At 37.8% G+C, this 22,383-nt stretch overlaps 1 protein-coding gene across 1 annotated transcript in view; it reads left to right on the top strand.

The window, feature by feature from the left end:
- VWDE (von Willebrand factor D and EGF domains) overlaps positions 1-22,383 on the top strand; it is a gene marked incomplete at its 5' end in the record, with an annotated part of 198,489 nt that overhangs the window by 156,588 nt on the left and 19,518 nt on the right. The window contains 2 exons of the mRNA XM_081955237.1: positions 17,942-18,037; positions 19,130-19,225. Of these exons, the coding sequence (XP_081811363.1) occupies positions 17,942-18,037; positions 19,130-19,225 (192 nt within the window). The remainder of the gene's footprint in view (positions 1-17,941; positions 18,038-19,129; positions 19,226-22,383) is intronic.

Here is a 22,383-nt window from a genome sequence, read left to right as displayed (position 1 = left end):
ATTGTTGGGAGCAATAGGCTGATTTTGTAAACCAATTAGAGAGTGCTGTATAGTACTATGAAGCAGTATATAAGTCTAAGTGCTATTGCTATATCAATCAAGAGAAATCCATTGCCTTTTCTTATCCATATCAATAAGGCATAATTTTGGAAGGGTATTATCTACTTATTTACTTATTTAAAAAATGACCACAATTTATTATGGTATTATGCTGTGCATAATTGTTTCCTATAGCAATATTTTAAAGTAAACTTTACTTATTTTTTTGTTAAAAAAAAGAACAAATTGCTTTATGCATTTTTCTAGCAGTATTACCCTCAGTCATATTCTGCGTTTAGAAAAAAACGTATTGGATTTCCCTTGATTCTTCCATCTGAGGGCATTTAGATGAGTGGTGGGATTCAAAAAAATGTACTACCAGTTCTGTGGGTGTAGCTTGGTGGGCGTGGCAGGGGAAGGATACTGTAAAATCTTCATTCCCTCCCCATTCCAGGGGAAAGTTGCTGCAAAATCCCCATTTTCACCGATCAGCTGGGATTCAGGAGGCAGAGAATAGATGGGGGTGGGGCCAGTCAGAGATGGTATTTACTGGTTCTCCAAACTACTTAAAATTTCCGCTATCGGTTCTCCAGAACTGGTCAGAACCTGCTGAATACCACCACTGATTTAGATAGAAAGATCCATTGAATGATTGAATGATAATGAATGAATTGAATGAATGATGAATCTATTGATAGGCATCCAATGGGATCTCTCCTGATTTCTAAAAAAATATAGCAAGATGCTCCACCGAAAGGAATGACTTTCATGAGTCTATTAAATACAATTTACATAATTGTCTCAAGAGACTCTCATCAGTGAACCTTAGTGGCTCAATGGCTATATCTCTTTCTCACTACAAGCTATGCTTGAAAGAGGACGCAGCCAAGGAGCTCTCAGCATCTCCATTTTAGCCAAACTATATCCAAGCATGTCACTTCTCATTTCTTGTCTATAGTTATTGAACTGAAACCAGATAACAAACACTGTTGCTGTTAATCAATGTCTATTTAACTCATTTTAATGACATTGGGAGTGTGTTTGATAATTATTTCCTGGGTTTGTTAGTAAAATATACCAACTTTGAACTAATTCCCGCTAGTGACTTTAACAGGGCATTGAATCCAATGAAGAACCCTTTACTTCCTCTGTTTATTTTAATTATCTATTGGTCACTTTTATTTCCAACCTGCTTTCTCGAAAGATAAGGAAAATAATTACAGAGGGTAGAGATTAGCTAATTAGAATTGGTTTTGTTTGTTTTTAAATTCTAATTGGATCAGTTAAAGGTGATTCCTAAGACAAAATCCTCTAGAGTGGAAACGGGTGGAAGTGCTATTCATTATATGTAAATCTCAAACGTTACCCAACAGAATAGTTGGTTTTAAGATTGATTTTATTATGATAGGGATCATTTCTCTCTTAACCTGAAATTGCATTATAAGGCTTCAGGTTTCAAGGCCAGAGCACAGTTGTGCATATGAAACCATCTCAGTCAGGAATACCCAATAGCCACTTTCCATTTTTTAGCTTCCTTGTAGTCTCTCAATGCCCTGAAGCTAAAGTAATAATAATAATAATAATAATAATAATAATAATAATAATAATAATAATAATAATAATAATAATAATAATAATAATAATAATAATAGGATTATTGGATTGAATCTAAAAAAAAAGCATTGAAAGACACTGCTGAAAAAGGAAGACCAAAAAATAAAAGAAGAAGAAATTGTTAATTAGAAGAAGGTAGCTGAAGCAACAAACGATCAATAATCCACATATTTTCTTTTGGTTTTTTGCAATTTTTGAACTACTATTCAGCCAAAAATGCCTCTAGGTTAGCGTGCTGATTTCAACTGAGACATGGATAGAGCCTATTCAGAACTAACATATGTGGGTGGTGACTATAAAATATTTATTTGCTTGGTCTCCTTTATTTGTTTCTGAGATATGTGCCCTCATAGCAGAGCTAAAGAACAACACAACTACATTACTTATTGTGGGTGAGGCAAGGGGGGGGGACGGAATTTGACCTTGACAGAACTATTAAAAAGCAAATTGTGACTGGTGGGCTGTCATACAATACATATCCTGTATTACCACACTGACCTTTCCTTTCAGATTCATGGCTAGCATCAATCTCTAACTTTAAAAAAGGTAGTAAACTGGCCTGACCAATTTATGTCCAAACAGCATCCTGAGCATTATTACAAAATTAAAATCCAGGCATCTAGGTAAGAAAGTTGTTCACTGGCTGACTCAATATACTAAGTTTGACAACTGTAGGTCTGGACGGGAGCTCAATCAATGCATCGTTTTGATGAAGAAGTACTTAGATTACCTTCAAAGCTACCTCTCTGCTGTCTTTATTTATCTGAAGCTGGCAGGCTGAGAGGAGACATTATGGGGAAAAGTAACAACAAGAAGTCCCTACTGATCACCCAGTACTTTGATTAATCACTATTTATTCATCTAAGGTGCATGCTGCCCGAAAAAAAAAGAGACTAAATTCTCAGTCCCCTCCTCTTTAATTGATTTTATTCATTTTATCCTTCATGGTTGGCAAAGAAATCTGTATTTCTCCTTCTGCATGCTGATAATTCAGTTAGTTTTGTAACAGGCTGGCCTGGGGCAGAGTCTTCAAATACCAGCCACATTTTGCAGCAAAGAAAAAAAACCTGTTAATTATAAGAAAACTTAAGTGCTTGTGTTTACTAAGAGGTATATTAATAGCAAACCTAATAGGAAGATTAATTATACCATCATTGAACAAGTTAGGCACCAAGTACCTGTACTTCAGGGTCCCTTTTCAGCACAGAAGGAACATCGCTATTCAGGCCTAAAGCTGTTCTACTTGCTGCAGACAGAGGCCATACTTTTGTACTCGATACAGTGAAATTATTCAAAGCCTTTTGCTCTGTGACATGTACCTCTGTTAGTATAAAGGTTTAAGAGCTTTAGAAGGAATCCAAACTAAATTGTAAAAAGCTATGCTTCACATGCCAGATGTGATAAATGCTCCCTTTCGTCTGGAATTTGGTCTTTCTCTTCTGCAGAGGCTGGCAGGAGAATCTGCTATTAAAACGGCAGCTCAAACTAATCTTCTCAATGGAATCTCTTCTTCCTTAAAACTCTGTGTTTACCTGGAAGAAAAGCATGGGTGTGGTCTTTCAGCCCAATTCTTAATCCAACAATAGTATAAGAAAGCAAGTCAGAGAGAAAAAGGGATGTTCTTTGAAATATTCTGTAAAAGCGTTTCAATGCAAACGGTCTTTTACTTTGGTTTTTTTTTTAATATCATAGCTGTCTTGCACAGAGGAAAATTCTCGTTTGCGAGCTTTAGCATTTTACAATCTATGATACTGAGATCAACTATAATATTATCTCGTTAGAAGATTATTTATATCATTTGTTGACTGAGTTAGACTCACGTTTTGTCCCACTGGACCAGGGCTGTCAAACTCCCATGCGTCACACGCTGGTCACACCCATACCCGTTTTAGCGAAGGGTGGAAAAGTCCTGATACGTTACATGACGCCTCCGTGATGCCATTAGTTTGACACCCCTGCACTGGACCAAAGCAAGTGTTCTGCTCTATTAGTGCTCCTGGGGAATTTTTCTTTTCTTTTCCACTGCTCGTGCATTTGCCTACAGAAATATCAATTAGATTGTCAATTGTTGTTCAAAAATGATTACAGGAAGGAGGATTTGGATCTCATTTTGGAACTGTCTACTTGGTGGATACTTTTAGTTTTTAGTTAGGTATCATTATGTGTGTTACTCTTTTATAACATTTTTATCTTGTTGCTGATTTTCTTGCTTTCTTATGCTCAGTATTTGGGGTTTTGTTTTCTGAGTACATTGATTTTTTTTAAACATACCTTGACATAAATTCAAAACTAATTTATTTTGCTTTCCTAAAATGGGGTTACTTTTTTGTGCAAAATGGTGTCTACAAGTCATAATCTTGGAAAATTTCCCATTTGCATGGGAATTTCCTTGTGGTAAATAGGCCATATTATATCTTGTAAAAGCTCTCCTAAGTTTTGATATTTATAGGATTCATCTTTCAAAAGTGAGCAGAAAGTAATTGTCCATACAGTTCTTATGATTAGATTAGGTTGAAGGAACTCATTTACTGGAAGTCCAAGAGTGACTGATGACAATCATTACAATTAATCTTGTGTTTACTTGTTGTTTTGTTCACACATATAGATTATGGTTTAATTCTGGTTGAATTTTTCAACCTGTGCCACCTGTGGTATGTGTAATTAGAGTGGCTATATACAGATGGTCATTGACCGAAGACCACAATTGAGGCCAAAATTGATGCTGCTAAGTGAGACATTTTTAAGTGAATTGTTCCCCATTTTACGACCATTCTTGCCACAGTTAAACGAATCACCACAGCTGTTCAGGTAGTAGCACGATTGTTAAGTGAATCTGGCTTCCCCATTGACTTTGCTTGTCAGAAGGTCGCAAAAGGTAGTCTCATGACTTGGGAAACAGCATCCGTCATAAATATGAATCAGCTGCCCAGCGTCTGAATTTTGATCACATGACCATGGGGATGCTGCAATGCTTGCAAGTGTGAGAAATGTTCCTATGTCACTTTTTTCAGTAAAGTTGTTACTTCGAATAGTCCCTAAATGAACGGTTGTGCATTGAGTACAACCTGTACTATAAATTTGTTTAAAAATAAATAATTTTGCTTCATTATGCATTACTACTTTATTTAGACTTTTCTGGCAGCTGTTATTGCTTGAAGCAACCGTATCTTTCCTCTTGCCTCTACCATCTATATTCTGGTGATGGGGAGGGAATAGCACCGAGAGTAAAAGGGTATGTTTAATGAAAATGTAGACAAATATAGTATGTTATGTAAATTTCACTTTCTGAGATTGACTGGCATCTGAAACACAGAGTTTTGATCCTTAGGTGCTTACTGGGAAATAACCACGCTGTGACTATGCTATCATACATTTGGAAGCAAACTGAAGTGGATGTCAGGATTAGCAATAAAATGCATGGTAATGCATGAAGTAATATGCAGCCTCCCTTGATAATCTATTTTACTGAAAATTTCACTATTTAGCATCCACACAGCAGAAATAACTCCTTGAATTTATTGCCCTCTTAAAAAGCTAAAGGCGAGATAAGTATCTCCCATTTGGCTATGTGCCTTTATGTCGACCTCAGCTTTATAGAGGGAAGGACTGGGAATGTTTTCTGCTTAGATTGGTTAAAAAAACACACACACCACTAACATTGTCTTTATTATATTCTGCACTAAAAAAATAGTAAAATGATCTAATTTCTGACTTTAGAATATTGAATAATTACAGGAGCACAGCACACATATCCATAGAAAATCCAGCCTAATAGCCATATTAGTTTTTGAAATGACAATTCAGAATATCCTAAACAACCAAACATTCTCCTTTTCAAGGTCAGTGCTTTCGGTTAAATATCAAAGAAATTTCCCTGATACTAAAGGTAATGTTTGGTTCAATTATAAACTAAGTGGAAAAAGAAATAGCTAATTCTTTACAGTATGCTTCTTTCAGGATTAGAACAGTAAATGTAGCCTAGGAATAATGAAGTTAATGGAATAGAAATGAGCTATTCCAACCAATATATTCCAAATAAAAACTGACTGTTACATTTTTGGGCAGTTGAAGTTCCTGAGCCTTTTTCAAACGATGTCCTAATTCGAATATATTACAATAATGAAGCCTTCTTCTAAACCAGACAGCTGTCATTGTCAGGAAAAAAAGTAGTCCACTGTATATTAACAGTGGACTCCACAGTTTCACAGGATTGTAAAATCAAAATTTAAAAATTGATGTATATGGAGAACAATCCAGATATAAGGCATTTAATTGTAGAGTGTAGATGGAAAGTGTCTTCCCATCCATCTTTTACAAAAAGAAACCAATGAGAAATATGGGACCACCAATGCATATTCCAATAGATATTCTTGCTGTTAGATGTTTTAATGCTCTCATCTCTACCTCCTATAGTGTAATACGCCTTATTGATCTAAATTATAAGCAAAGGGGCAGTAGAACTATGAATTCTGAAGATTCAAACAGAAACCTAGGCTTATTGTTCAATTAGGTTTGGAGGACAATAGCTAGCTAATCATAATTAATACTTCTTTTTAATCTGCAAACCCACAACACCAGCCAATGTGGTACATTGGGGATAGGGCAATCCAGATTCTATGTCTCTTAAGTACACAAATCAGCCATATCACTTTAGGTTAATTTCTCCCAGGCGAAACCGAGAAGTCAAAAAACATCTATCTATCAATTCACATTGGTACTAATAAAGAAGAATTTATGTAGCTCATGGTTGAAATGAAAGGTCCTTGGGGCTCTGTGAGCTTGCTTGTTTTCTTACAGATGTTTCATTACCCAAACTACAGTTCATCATCAATGAGCACTGATATTAGGTGGGTAACAGTGCTCACTGATGATGTGCTATATTTTGGGTAATGAAACATCTGCAAGAAAACAACCAAGCTCAGGGTGTCAGGGTTCCAAGTAAAACACCCAACAAAAGAAGACTCCGAGGCTAGAATTTCCTCAACGGTCCATTTTGTTAGAGATGTCATATTGGCACATCTGTGAAAACACAAATCTGAAAGCTTCCAGGTTTTCCTCACCCAACAGAAAGTCCAAGACCCTTCCCCTGCACCCACATGTCCATCACATGGTCCAATCAATGCATCGTCCCAACTGGAGCTGCCTCCCAGTCACGCTATTCCAGATTCAGGCCAAATGTCCTTGACTCTCTGAGAAAGGAATGTTATTATGGCTAGATATCCCTGCAACCCTATGCAATCCCCCCTCCCAGTTTCCCACAGCACTAAAATGTAGCAGCCCTGAAGAATTCAAGAAAAAGATGACCTCCAGGGCTGACACAGGGAGTGTCAGGGAAAAAAAATGCCCTGGGAAATCTGAGATCAATGGACCGTGGCTGATTCCCTTCTGCATATCTTTTGAGATATTGAGAAAAAATAAGAGTCTTCAAAAGTATTCTAATTAATAAACAAACTTTAATAATAAAATAATAAAAGTAAATGAAACAGAAATAACTAATTGGTTACATTTTGATAATGAAAGCTACGTCTGCCAAGTTAGCAGGCGAACAAAGAAGAGAGGAATTTTGGAATGTGTAACGCGTGCGCAATAAATCACTTTCAGATAACATTTTGTTTTGGACCGCGCGGGTGATTATGGGGAGGACTAGATACTCCCCTGTAACACCTCTCCTGCGCGAGCTGCACTGGCTGCCTGTGGTCTACCGAGTGCGTTTCAAGGTTTTGATTATGATCTTTAAAGCGCTCCATGGCACAGGGCCTAGTTATATGCAGGATCGCATCCTGCCCCACACATCCCTACGACCAATTCGCTCACACAGAGAGGGACTTCTCCGGGTGCCGTCCGCCAAACAGTGCCGGGGGGCGACACCCAGGAGCAGAGCCTTCTCTGTGATGGGCCCAGCCCTATGGAATGACCTCCCCCGTGACATCAGGATGATTTCCGATCTCCGCTCCTTCCGTGTACAGCTGAAGACCCACCTCTTTCAATTATCCGGCCTGGCTCAATCGCAATCGTAATTTTCCCATTCCTCCAAACTGTTTTTAAATTGTTCTTAAATATTAATTTTATTGGGTTTTTACAATTGGGGTATTTTAAAGCAGATTTTTAACTGTCTATTGATGTAATTTGCTTCCTCCTCCGTGTATGTATGTGTGTTGTGTATGTATGTACGTTTGGTGTTGTTATATATGTTTCATGTTATATGCTCCATTGTACGCCGCCCCGAGTCCTACTTGGAAAGGGAGCGGCTAATAAATCCAAATTTATTATTATTATTATTATTATTATTATTATGACCTGCGCAATAAAGCTTTCTTAGTTTAACTCTTGAGTGTCAATTCAGGCAGTTCAGGCCTAGCAAACTTTTTAACATCGTGACACCCCTTCTTTTGCTAGTCTGGGCTGACGTCATCAAATCATCAATTAAGGCACATCTTCTTTTGCAGATACTCGTGTTGATTTGCGGCAAGTGGTTTGTTAAGCATGTCTGCGATCTGATCATGTGTAGAAACATATTGCAATTTAACAAAACCTTGCTTAACTAATTGCTTTGTGTTTTGATAACGAATGTCAATGTGTCTGGACCTAGAACCTGTAAAATGTGACTCAGAAATATAGACAACAGATACATTATCTTCCATCACGGTGATTGGTCGAATCGGACGTGTCCAGATATCTGTGATCAAAGCATCAAACCACGTTAGAGAATTACAAGCATCTGAAACACAAGAATATTCAGCTTCAGTAGATGAACATGAAACAAAACTCTGTTTTCTCACTTGCCAGTAAACAGGACAACCATTTAGGAACATCATGTAACCAGAAGTGCTTTTGCGTGACTTCTTGTCGCTCGCCCAGTCGGAATCAGAAAAACAAATCAACTTTGGTTGATCAGTGTGTGTTGGTTCTAGCAATAACTTCATGTGTTTAGTGTGTTTCAGGTATTTCAACAACTTCTTAATGCATGACCAATGAAATTGTGTTGCCTTACCTACGTGTCGTGATAAAAGATTAACACTAAGTGCGATGTCAGGTCTGGTCCAACTACTAATGTATAATAGTGAACCAATGACTGAACGATAAAGTGTTTGATCCTCGAACTCAGGACTTGGATCATGTGTTAAGTTGTGAAAATATGTTTGCATGGGTGTCTTTGTTGTGCTAGCATCTTTCATGTTGCAATGATGTACAATGTGGTCAATTTTCTCTTCTTGTGAAAGACTAAATCCCTTCTGTGTCTTTTCAATTTGAACACCTAAATAAGTCCTAATGTGTCCTAAAGATTTTAGTGTGAAGTATCTCTGCAAACTTTTGGCAAAAATCTCACTCATTTTCTTATTTGGACCAATATAAACAATATCATCAACATAAACAAGAATTATCTCATATGCATTGTTAGATCTTTTTGTGAACACGCATTCATCAGTTTCGGACTTAATAAAGCCCATTGAATTTAGTTTGTCAGTAAGACATAAATACCACATTAAACCTGACTGTTTCAGACCATAAAGACTTTTGTTCAGGAACCAGGTATCCCCTTCTTGCTTTCGGAATCCTGGAGGGCTTCTCACTTAGATCTCTTCATCTAGGTCTGCATGTAGATAAGCTGTGTCTACATCAAATTGGAAAACTTCTAAACCAAGAATAGTTGCAGTGGTTAAGGCAATTTTTACACTTTCAGTTCTGACTGTTGGTGAGTAAGTGTTTGTGTAGTCCTCAGGATAACGTTGAGCGAAACCCTGAGCTACCAGTCTGGCTTTGTATAAAGACTCACCATTTGGTTTCTTCTTGATTCTGTAGACCCATCGGGTGCCAATGACTTTCTTATTTGCTGGAGGTTTTGCAGGTGTGAATACATTAAGTTTCTTTAAACTGTCCATTTCATCCTGCATTGCATCATACCACTTGTCTTGTTCTGAATCAGGAAGCTTTTTGATTTGTGTGAATGTCTCAGGAGGAAGAGTAACGTTGCAAATCAAAGGTAATGGTGACTTTGTCAGTTGCCATGAATAACGTTGTGGAGGGATTCCTTTTGTGGCCCTCTTGGAGCGTCTAGGAACATCAGTCCAGTCTTCTTCTTCTTCATCATCATCATCCTCGTCCTCACGTTCGTCGCTAGCATCAGCATCCGCGGCTTGCGAAGACGGAACATCAGGTTGTGAAGAACTGGTAGAAGGAACATCTGCCTGCAAATTGTCATCAGGCTGCGTGGCATCTGGAACACCATCTCTAGGAAAATAAACTTCAGGATCATTGGAATGAATCCTGGACCAGTCAATGTCTTCCTCAAAATTAGCAGATTGTGAAATGACAATCACATGTTTAGTATCAATGAATTTGTACCATTTTGAATTATCATCAATACCCATAAATCTCAGTCTCTTTGCTACTGTACCTCCCTTTCTTCTTTGACTTAAGGGAGTGTTCACCATAGCATATGAACCAAAAATGTGGAGGTTCTTGAGATCAGGCTTGTAGCCATACAGCATGTAGAAAGGAGTTTGATTGATTACACTGCTCCAAGTACGGTTGACAATGTAATTTGCATATTTGATTGCTTCACCCCAGTATGCGTTACTGAGATTGGCATCTTCTAGAAGACAACGCATCATGGTTTGTAGAACCCCTTGTCTTCTTTCTACGACTCCGTTATGAGCCGGTGTATATGGAGCAGATGTCTGATGAAGAATTCCATTCTTACGCATCCAGTCCTGGAAACGCTGAGACATGAATTCTGCACCACGGTCACTCTGGATTCTGGCGATGCGAACTTGGTATTGTGTAGAAACAAAAGCTGCAAAGTCTTTAAAGATCTGAAAGGTCTCAGATTTCTCTCTCATAGGATATACAAATCCATATCTAGAATGATTATCTACAATTGTTAAAAAATACTTTCTGCCACCAAGTGTTGGTGGGAAAGGACCCACTATGTCAGTGTGTACCAAATCAAAAATGCGTGTTGACAGGCGTGTAGCGTGTTTGGGAATTGCAGCCGCCTTGGATTTAGCCTTTTTGCAAACCGCACAATCCAAAAACACCTTACACCCCTTTAGATCCAAACCTTTTGCGAACTCCGGCATCTTTCTAAGAACACGGAAACTGGCATGCCCCAATCTTCTGTGCCACTTATGAATACACCTGGAATGCAAAGGTTTACCAGTTAGTGAATTCTCAACATTAACAGTTTCATGAGGACCCTCAGGCTTGCTCTGAGCAATCTGTTTTTGTTTTCTCTGTTTGTTGGCTTTAGGAGCCTTTGGCACAGTAACGCTTTCTCTCTCTGGGACAACTCTCTCTGGGTCTGCGTTGTGCCTTTTTGGAGTTTGCATACTTGCCTGTGCTTGCCCTTTAGGCTTTGGCTTTAAGTAATAAACACCACCAATCAGCATGGTTTCAGCAACAATATCACCATCTTTAACTAAGTAACTTGCTTTTTCGAGGTGGTGAACCTGGAACTTTAACTCTCTAGACAAGTGACTTTGACTAAGCAAATTACTGGTTGCTGAAGGTATGTAATAAACATCAGGGATGTGTGTATCGAGCTCTTCAATGTAAACAGTTCCTTTTCCCATGACCTTGCAAGTGTGGTTGGTGAAGGAATACAGTTCTCGATACTCGGGCTCTGGTTCGCCCATCTCTGTGAAAAGTTCCCTTCTGTGGGTAACGTGCACAGCTGCTCCACTATCTAAAGTCCACAAAAGACGTCTGTCGAAGTTTGGATCAGGTTGTGGAACGTTGGTTATGGCCAGTGTCACAAGTGGAGCTTGTGAATCACGCCTTGGACCACGATGACCTTGTCTTCCGCCTCTACCTCTGCCTCTGGAATCTGTTCCTCTGGGCTGGTACGTGGCGAGAGCTGGAACTCGTTGGGGACAATCCCGGGTGTCATGTCCCACACGGTTGCAGGTGTAGCATTTTGGCATCCTTGGAGCGTAGCCTCTTCCTCGGAAGGGACATCTGGCTGGAGCCTTTGACGCTGGAGGTCGTTGCAGATGTGGGGTAGCTAACCTGATAGCTTCGTCTTCCACTAAAAGTCTGCAAACGTGGTTAACTGTGCGTTGAGCAATAGGCACGTAGTTAATCTTTGCAGCAGCATCTTTCCATTCATAATTCAATGAGTTAATGATGATGCTAATCATTTGGATATCATCGATTACATGGCCATTTTGTCTCAATTCACTTCTCATTCTTTTCAGTTTGGTCAAATGTCCACCAATTCGTTCACCAGGTTTCAACTTCGAACCATGGAACTCAGACATGAGCAAACATGAAGATTCAATTGAAACGGGCCTGTAGCAATCTTCCAAAATAGCCCATATTTCTTGGGCAGTTGCATCAGGTGGAAAGATACCTTGGATCTCAATTTCCATTGACATGAGTAAAGTCGTGATTGCTCTGTTTTCGAGGTCTCTTATTGCAGGCGTCCACGGTGGAGGAGGAGGATTAAAAATCATGGAATGTGTGCCTTCTCTTCGAAATAAGAGCGCAATTTCACTGACCCAGGCTTTATAATTCTCTCCTGACTCCTTTAATTTGGACTCACCAGTCAAGGGGGTGACTGTGAATACCTGCTGAGGAACAATTTGTTGCTCTGGTTGCAAATCTGGTTGTTGAACCAGGGGATGCTGGGGTTGCATCATTGGCCTTTGCGTGGCAACATCAAATTGGCTTCCTCGAATTCGCCTTTGGCTTTGCCTTTTTCCATCTAGGGAGGATTCAACGCCGCCAGGGGGTGTTGAAGACTTAACCTTTGGGGGCAAAGTTTGGGCTTCTGTAAAACTCATAGACAGATCTCTAAAAATCTGGTCCAATTGCTTCATCTTTTGCTGTAATAATTTTTCTCCGCCAGCAGATGGCAGTGCAGCTTCACTTTTTGGCTGCCTCTCCTTTCTATACGTATGCGGAAGTTCAGTTGACTCAAAGGGACCACGTGACCTCGGTGACGTGTACATGTCTCTTTGTTCTAATTGACCAATGAACTCTGTGGGGTGTGTCTTAGGCTGTTGTTTTGAAGACAAGATGGCGTCCTCAGACATTTTGGGAGTGGGGGAGCTTCTCCTACTTCGCCTTATCTCTTCAAAACACACTCTCGCCTCCCTAGCATATCTTTCGAAACGTTCTATTTGATCAAGATAGCTTTGCATTTCTTGCTCATCATCTGGGGGGATTTCATAAAATCTGCTTTCTGCGTGGGAGGATTTTTTTTGTGCCGGCAGTTGCCATTCATCAATCGTTTGATAATCTGCGAGTGTCTGGGAATGGAGTGGCTCTGGCAGAGTGGGAAGTTTTGGCTTGGCCCCCAAAAATTCATAATCTCCTGGAGATATTTTAGAAGGAGGAACCACTGACCTCGTTTCGTGGATGTCGCGTCCTGTAGCTCCTTCCCCCATATTTGGCTCGGCACTTTGTTGCTCCTGGAATACGTTTGAAGGTTTTTGCTTCTCTGTGTCCGAGGAAGCCTCCTCGTCAGAGGAAGCTGATTCATCTGTGCTCGCCCCATCTTTCTTTTTCTTTTTTTTCTTTTTCTCCGACATTGCTAATTAGGCTTAGTCGGTTATCTTGAGATAGCGTGAAGAGAAAATACAGCCATAAATTGTAACCATCTCAGCTGGTATCATCAAAACCAAAACTCTGCTACCAAGTTGTCAGGGAAAAAAAATGCCCTGGGAAATCTGAGATCAATGGACCGTGGCTGATTCCCTTCTGCATATCTTTTGAGATATTGAGAAAAAATAAGAGTCTTCAAAAGTATTCTAATTAATAAACAAACTTTAATAATAAAATAATAAAAGTAAATGAAACAGAAATAACTAATTGGTTACATTTTGATAATGAAAGCTACGTCTGCCAAGTTAGCAGGCGAACAAAGAAGAGAAGAATTTTGGAATGTGTAACGCGTGCGCAATAAATCACTTTCAGATAACATTTTGTTTTATGACCTGCGCAATAAAGCTTTCTTAGTTTAACTCTTGAGTGTCAATTCAGGCAGTTCAGGCCTAGCAAACTTTTTAACATCGTGACAGGGAGCACCAAGGATCATCAACCCACATTGGATCAGTATGGTAAATTGTGGTCTACAACCTTCAATGAAGATGTTTTTATTTTGCAGTGGATTCATTTGGGCTAGTCAGGATAACAATATGTGTATGTTTGTCCCATCTCTCTCTGGAGGTGTTTACTCCATTTAGACTCCTATTTAAGTTTTTAATGTGAAATATTAATTTGTTATTGTGGTTTCTGTTCTATTACAATGCTATAAATGGGAAGAAATCACCTTTCACGAAAGGAAAAAATAATCAATTTATTTAAATATGATTTCAAATGTTATTTTCAAACACTGATCTTCATAAAGACTCAGACACAAAGAAACGGTATTTTGGTTAGTATTGATCTGCTGTTAATTAACAGTTATGAGTCTCATATTTTTTGTTGTACTTTCTGACCAAGATACCAAAAACCTAAATTACATAAAATGATAAATATATTAAAATTAGATGACTGAGATGTGAAACCCCATGACTGTGAGATATTTCTCAAATAATTCTCCGTTGAAGGAATTTCACTGCTGTTGAAAATAATTCAAGAATATGTGCTTTGCTCTCTTTCTGCTCTACCCTTTATCCAATATTTGGGGGTGCATTAGCACCCAGGAGCTGCATTTGATACATTTAATTGTTTGGCTAGAATATATTGCTTGGAGGAAACCTCTTGCTTTCTTTGAGGTGGGATAGATTATTGAGGTCAATTTAACAGCCTTCTGGGGGGGGGGGAAATCCAATATTTTTAAAACGATATCTTCCAACTCAGCACATCAGCACAGTCCTGTTTTTCCCTTATCTCCTATATTATTCAGGTGATGCAGTGACAGGTAATCATTGTAGTACAGCTTAACAGAATCTAAATTATATTTTGGGAAAGGTTAGTTAGGTTCAGTTCTTCTGAAATAGCCCACACAAAAGGGTCATAATGGAGATCAGCAAACTGATTTAATACTCTTTCTGTACAGGATTCCACACTTAATTTCTCACTCTAAATACTGAAATACCACATCTGGCCCAAATGGAAATGTGTGTGATAAGAAGAAGAATATCAAGCTTAGGATGCTTGGATCCGAACTGCTGCATGTGATGAAATGTACCACTTCAGTAAGAAAAATCAAGGCATTGAAAACAAAGGCGATGAAAACTCATAAACTTTGTGACTCGAGTGTCATATAACATTAAGCATAACATCTGGGGTTGAATCAGCCAGGTCTGCCAAGAAGCAATCATATGAGAGTCAATTGGAGTGAGATGGGTGGCTATAGAAATTGAATGAATGGAGGAATTTGATTTATTGATTGATTGAATGAATATATAGGGTTGGCTGATACTGTGGCCCTGCACTACACCCAAGGAACTGTAGTGCTTCTGGCCCTATTAGTGCAACTTCAGTGACATAACTGGGCTCCAGAGTCAATAGAAGAGAGAACCCAGGCTCACTGCCTAGCTGAAGATATGGCTTCACCAACTGCAAGGCAAAGTATTAGCCATTTGAGGTTGTGACAGTGCTTGCAACAGTCATGTGTGACCAGTACAGACAGACAAAGTTAGCTGTCCTTGGATACTTCAACTGATAATGTTGAGTTTCTGTCAATTCTGGCCTATCTTCCTCTGTTCTGCTGTGAATTATGATTGGGATTGATTATTGCCCAGTTAGCAAATATCCCTGCATCATTTCATAAACATATACCAGTACTATTTCATTGTGCTTGCCAAATGGCTGTGATTACTTATGTCACCATTTGCAGAATCAAATAGTGCTCCAAAGAAATTGAAGATAAAGGAATACAGTAGCAGCTAACAGGAAAAACATGGGGAAAAGATGGGGAATATTTAGGGATTTTAAGGAAATGTTTTAACCTATCCAAAATGCTAATTCAGCTGAGACCCTGAAATTAATAAATAGTGAATATTTCCTCCAGCCCTTGCAGCAATGCACCAGTAAATATTAATGATTTTTAATACTTTTTATTTTAAGTAGAAGTAAACATCTTAAAATATTTCATGGAAAATATAATTGTCAGTATCTCTTTGATACTTCTCTTAGGAACATTTATTATGGTAAAGTTATTTTTTTCTTATAGGTCACTTATTTTGAATGAATTGTCTTTTTTAAAAAAACAGCTCTGTTTCTGTGTTATTATACAAGTAATTGTTACAGTGATGGCAGTTGCAGTGAAAGGCGCATTACATGTAAATGAATGTAATAGTTAATAGGAGACCATTAAAATACTATATAATGATGAGCAATAGACAATGTAGAATCTGTATTACAATGCAGTCAAGGAAAATTTCAGAATTAACTTGCAGCTCATGAGTTTGATAACACCATGCACATTTTAATAAAAAATAGTTATCTTGTTCATTCCAAAAGCCAATGTTAGTTTAGTTTGATTTTTATTTATATTAAGCAGCTAGAGATTGGAGAACTGAATTTGAAAAGCCTGAACTTTTCTCCAGTGGAAGATCCTTGAAAGTTGTTCTTATTAGGAAAAGACAAGGAAACTCTTCTCCATTAAAAATGTTGGCACTGCTAAGTTGGAGAATGAATCACGTCCAAAGCTTTCCTTGTTTGTCCTTGTTCTCTTCTGATGCCTTTTATAAATAGAATATGGAAAAATCTAGTTCAAGATGTTTTCTGATTTTCAATTTCAAAAGAAGTTGATAGGATGGTAATCAAAAGTGAAGAATGTGAATATCAGTAATTGGTCTTGATTGATTCTAACCATTGGCCAGTCTAGCCAAACTTCATGGTTTATGGCCAGTCCTCCAAACTTCATGGATTCTAACCATTGGCCAGTCTAGCCAAACTTCATGGTTTATGGCCACTCCTCCATCGTTATCTCACTAAACAAGGGCTGTCAAACTTGCAGCCCATGGGCTGGATGACTTACGTGCTAGCCACACCCACAATCATTTTAGCGCAGGGGTAGAAAGTCGTGTTACGTCACGTGATGATACCCTGATGATGTCAATTTGACATCCCTACACTAACTACATGTAAAATATAGATTTGTGTTACAACCCAACCAAAGTCAATAAAGAACAACAGTTATTTAAAAAATAGTTGAAAGTTTTAAAAGTTTACTGGCTAGTCAGAGGTGTGAATGTTTTTTTTTAATACATTTGAATTCTATATAGAAAACTTATAGAACTTCATTAAACTTTCTGGTGGCTTGTCTAACTGTCTAGTGTCTTCCAGGTAATTCAGATTACTTACTATTTGATACAGATGCTACAATCTTATAAGTAGGATAGTGTTGTAGGGTTATAATGCTACACATGCATTTTTAACAGACCTACCATATCTGGGCTGTGTAATTCAAAGTGATCACTAGATGGCAATCAATGGTGAGAGTTGTTTACACCTTGTTGCTGACATTTAGTTGTGTGCTTGCTTATTTGCATCTACTTTATGGTACACCTAGTCTTAAAAGTACTTTTAAATCTGCAGAACCATCTTCTACGTAAATGTGGACGCAATCAAATTGTTTGTTTATTATCAGTTGTCAGTTTCCAGTTTATTCTTTTAGAAGTTAATTCCCAACACATTAATTTAGTGAAGGTAGATATAGCTGGCTGTGGCCATCTCTTCGAACCCCCAGATACTAGAAGCTGCATTCATCATTGTCCAAAGAAGGACTTTTAAATAAATGTTAAAAAGTAATGTTGAATCTGTTTTTCTATCTTAAAAAAAAAACACCCTTCTGGCAATTCTATCCTTATCTTGTCAGTTATTCTTGATGGATAAAATGCAAAAGCTTTCTTGAATTGTGTGAAACTAATCAATTCTCCATCGCCTCCAGCTGATCCAGATGAATGCTTGAGAATATGTTTTCTAATCAGGAGGGGAATGGTCTTAACAAGAATTTGGCAATCAGCAGTAGTCAGTGGCATTGGCCTGCCTTATAGCTGCCACCAAAGATTTCCTGTTTACTTATTCAAGAATTGTTGTAATTAATGTTTCTCTCATTCCTTTGGCGAGGCAGCTCTTACTGAAGACTCCTTGAAATGTCTCTTACACACAGTGGACCTCAGCAGATTCTAGAAGGATTTACTAAAGCTTGCAAATCCCCAAATTTTAAGACCGCTCTTCACACTCAAATTACACTTTGTTTTGAATTATGCAAAGCACTGTCATTATGAAACTGCACACCAGCACTCTACTTTAGAAAAAAAAGAAAGAAAGAAAAATAGTTTGGACTATTCTTCACTTGACACCTGTCTTTAATTCTGTGACACTGCAGGTATCTGCAATCCGATGTGCATGCATGGTGGGAGATGCAGCAGGCCCAATGTTTGTGACTGTCCATTTGGCTGGGAAGGAAAGCACTGTAGTCTACGTGAGTCTGAGTCCCCTTTGATTCAAATAGGCTATTCGTTGAAGTACACCAGTATGAGTGGTAATCTGTTTTAAAGCTAATTATTGAATGTTTGGCTGGTTTGGGACTTTGAACGGGGTTATGTTTTGGTCATTCAAATTAATACAACATTTTACACTTTCCAGTATAACCATAAAAGTCCTTCATTTCTGTTCATCAAAAACTGTCAATCTGTTAGCCAACCTTTAGACTTGGTTATTCCTGTAGGCTTGGGGACTCCAGAAGATAAGTGAACTGGTGAGGTAACTCTCCTACTTTTAACTTCCCTTTGTCTATTATTCTTTGTTTTAGTTTGGTTTTTACAGTTTTTGATTTAATAACTGTGCTTAGTTCTGTTGTATGCCAGCCAGAATTGCTTATTTTGTGATGGTTAGTTTATAAATTGGTTTATTAAATAATAAAGATACCGATAAGTCTGAATATGAACATTTCTAAGTTTTGAGAGCTTCTTTTTGTTTGCTTGCTTTTATCTTCACCTCAGTCCTTTAAGTTTTGGGCAGCTGGTTTAATAATGAATTTTTGATGATCTCTCAGCCAGGGAAGGAAGACATCATATGTAAATGATGGTTTTAAAAAAATCTTAAGCAACTGTCCTTGCCTAAAAGATTGTTTACATGGTAAACAAGGCTACTTTGCAACAACTCTGTCACTCAGCGTCCTACAAAGGGCATTGATCTGATTAAAGCACCATTTAATATCCTCATGTTCAGTCTGAAATTAATGGGTTACTCTGTTAATCACTCAATCAATTAAGGATTTCAGACTTAATAGAAAATGAAAATTTAATGACTAGGGAATCTGCCTTTGGAGCAAATCCATGATGAAACTAGAAGTCAGAGTAGCAGAGATTAAGGGGGAACTTGCTAATCATGGACATTTCAGAATGCAAATTGCCTCATGAAGAATGCTCATTAAGCTCTTTTGAGATCAAGCTATTTTGAAAATAATTGTAGGAAGCTAAAACGACATGTCACTCAGTAAAGTGACTTAAAACTCATGGGCCATCATAAAGATCTTCTTATTTCCTCTCTTCACCTTTATTTTTTTTTTCAGCTGTGTGTCTACCCAGCTGCACAAATGGAGGTGAATGCATAGAGCCTAACATTTGCCAGTGCTCAGAAGGATGGGCAGGTCTCCTATGCCAAATACGTAAGTAGTTTTTGAATATGATTGTCTTTTCTCTTTGCTTTTTGTCTCTGTTCAATTGATGAATTGATGCAGTTTTGCTTTCTTCCATATTATTTAAAAAAGAAGATAAAGTTATATTCATAATGTTTATGGAAAAAATAGAAATATGGCTAAGTTAAAAAAAAAAACATTTTGATATATACTATAAGCCAGATTTCATAGGTACCACAGTGGTGGGAGTAAAAAGAAATTACTACCTGTTCTCTGGGCATGGCTTGGTGGGTGTGGCTTGGTGGGTATGGCAGGGGAAGGTTACTGCAAATCTCCATTTTCTCCTGATCAGCTGGGATTAGGGAGGCAGAAAATAGATGGGGTGGGGCCAGTCCGAGGTGGTATTTAAGCAGAACTGGTACCACTGCTAAGATTTTATTTAATCATCCCTTCTTTTTAAAAAATGTAATCCAAACCAAAACAAAAAGTGTTTTTTTTTCTGCATCTGACGGTGGAAGTTTTTATAACTTTTATGGAGTGTTAGAATGGCAGTGTTTATCAAAAAGGCATCAGTTAATTTACAGTTTCTATCCACTGTATTTAGTAGTAACTGTAAATTAACTGATGTGTTTTTCATAAACCCTGCCATTCTAACACTCTACTTAAGCTGCACATCCTCCGCAAAGATTTTTTTCTACATACCTCAAATTTTGTACCATTTCTCAAAAACAATTTCCCAAAGGATATGGCTAAAATCTTGACTCTGGTTTTCCCTTTTCCTTTTCTCAACCAAAAGCATATGATTCTGTCTTTCTTTTCTTGTTTAGACACAATTTTAAGTGGTGATTTTATAGTTTAATGTTATGCTTGTCTATTCGGAAATAAGCCGTATTAAGTACAGTGAGACTTACTGCTAGCTCCAATTTTAATTTGAAGAACTTTCTTCAATGTGCCCTGGGTAAACAGTCTTACTATAAAGATACTCAGAAATAAGCCCTATTAAATTCAACCAGTCTTTTTCCGAAGTCAGTTTTCATAGCTTTAATGGCATGATAGGAATTTTAAGCATAAGCAGGGAAAGGGCATTTCTTTTTTTCCATTTTGCTCACATAAGTCAAATCAAGTAAAACATGCTTACAATTTGTTATGTTGGATGGGTAAAATGTAATTTCATTATCACATTATGCAGAAAAGACATAGAGAAGTCATGAACATCTGTACCGCTGACCAAGACAATTCTTCTGCTGAAAATAAATGACAGAATGCTAATAGGAATCCCACAATTTTTTTTCTTTCTGCTGCCACCTTATCTAGGACTGAATTCTCTTAATAATTCCTCTTATTGTTTGATACGATGCATATTGCTGCTGAGAAATCCTGTGAAAGCAGTGTATGGCAGCGCATACAAAAAGTTTGATTTGAAATTGTTAAAGCAGGCACATCTTTCTTTCCATTCTTGCATGGCTGCTTCTGGCTGATTCCACTTGTGCTAGGCAAAATGTTGTGCATACACCCACAGAGATAGCCAGAGATAACTTCCAAAGAAGCTGCATGAACCTGAAGAAAGGTGCCATTAATTTAACATATCAAAGAGATAGACTTTGCATATCCTCCCGTGCGTCCTGAAGCACCTTTTTCAACAGGATTTTCATTGTCCTAAAAATATGCAGTACAGTCCACATCATCTCTCTTATGCTCACTGAATTAAATAGTTTCATGGCTCCAGCAATTAGCCCCCAAATTTGCTTATAAAAGTTCACCTTCTGGAAATCGCTTTGATTGGAATGAGTTTATTTTTTAAAAAAACACCTTGCGATGCAATCAGGTGAAAGCAAAAGAAAAGTCATCCTTACTAACAATATGTGCTCCAGTTTTCACCTTCTCTGTCACAGAACACAGAACACATTTTCAGGAAGATTAAGTGTTTTAAGTTGTGCATGATCATTATCGCTCTATCTTGAACAATCAGAATAGTCGCTATACAAAATAGCAAAATCACAAACATAAAAATAACAAGGGTAGAAAAGAGAGGAATAACTAATCTAAGCAAGGTGAATCATCCAAATATTGGCTAAAAGAGCCAACTGGTGGCCAAAGACCATGAAAAATAAAAGAGAGGCTAGCTCTTTTAAAGTTTTTAAAAATGAAATGGCCAAAATCTTCATTTTACTGTTTTTGTTAGTTTGATACAGTATGATTTCTCCAGAAGCTTAAGGCAGCTTCATCTTCTCCGTACAAGAAAAATCCTAACTATAAGGTGGCTTGAGCTGACAGAAAGAAATGGTCCCAAATCGTTCAGTGTGTTGGCCCAGGAAAGACATAAAATTGGTCTACCCAGTCTTAGGAACACTGTACATAGGAGTGTCAAGTTTATGGACCTCTAGTTGGTTCACCACGATAGATAGATAGATAGATAGATAGATAGATAGATAGATGGATGGATGGATGGATGGATGGATGGATGGATGGATGGATGGATGGATGGATGGATGGATGCATGCATGCATGGATGGATGGATAGTTAGATAGGTAGGTAGGTAGGTAGGTAGGTAGGTAGGTAGGTAGGTAGGTAGGTAGCTGGGAAGATGATAGATAGATAGATAGATAGATAGATAGATAGATAGATAGATAGATAGATAGATGATAGATAGATAGATAGATAGACAGACAGACAGACAGACAGACAGACAGACAGACAGATACCCACATATAAATATATTGTGTTTGTTTCACTTCAGGAGCCATCAAATATCCAAAAAAGATATTTTTCAAAGAAAGGTGATCCAGAAGAAGATATTTTTGTTATGCCATTTACTTAATTTAGGAATCACTGTATGATATTCAGCTATAGAGAACATTGAATCTACTTTTCTATTTGAAACATCTTATAAAGTTATTAAAATAATGACTAATCAGACATCCTGCTCATTAACCTCAGTGCCCACACGCTGATTAATATCTACTGCAACATAATGTTATATATGCTAACTCTTTCATTTGCCCCTTAGGAACATCTTACTTTCATTCACATGTCAAACTAGTAGGCTTATAATTTTCTAAATCTCCTTCCACTGCTCCACCCCCTTTGGCATATCTCATTCTAGATTTTCTCTTCATTTTTTTGAAGTAAAGTGTTCAACGATGATAGTCATTTACATTAATGTTCTTGCCAGCACAAGGGGAAGTCT

This window comes from Natrix helvetica, assembly GCF_964273705.1.
Source record: "Natrix helvetica genome assembly, chromosome: 1".
NCBI lineage: Eukaryota > Metazoa > Chordata > Lepidosauria > Squamata > Natricidae > Natrix > Natrix helvetica.
This window is presented reverse-complemented; position numbering and strand designations above follow the sequence as displayed.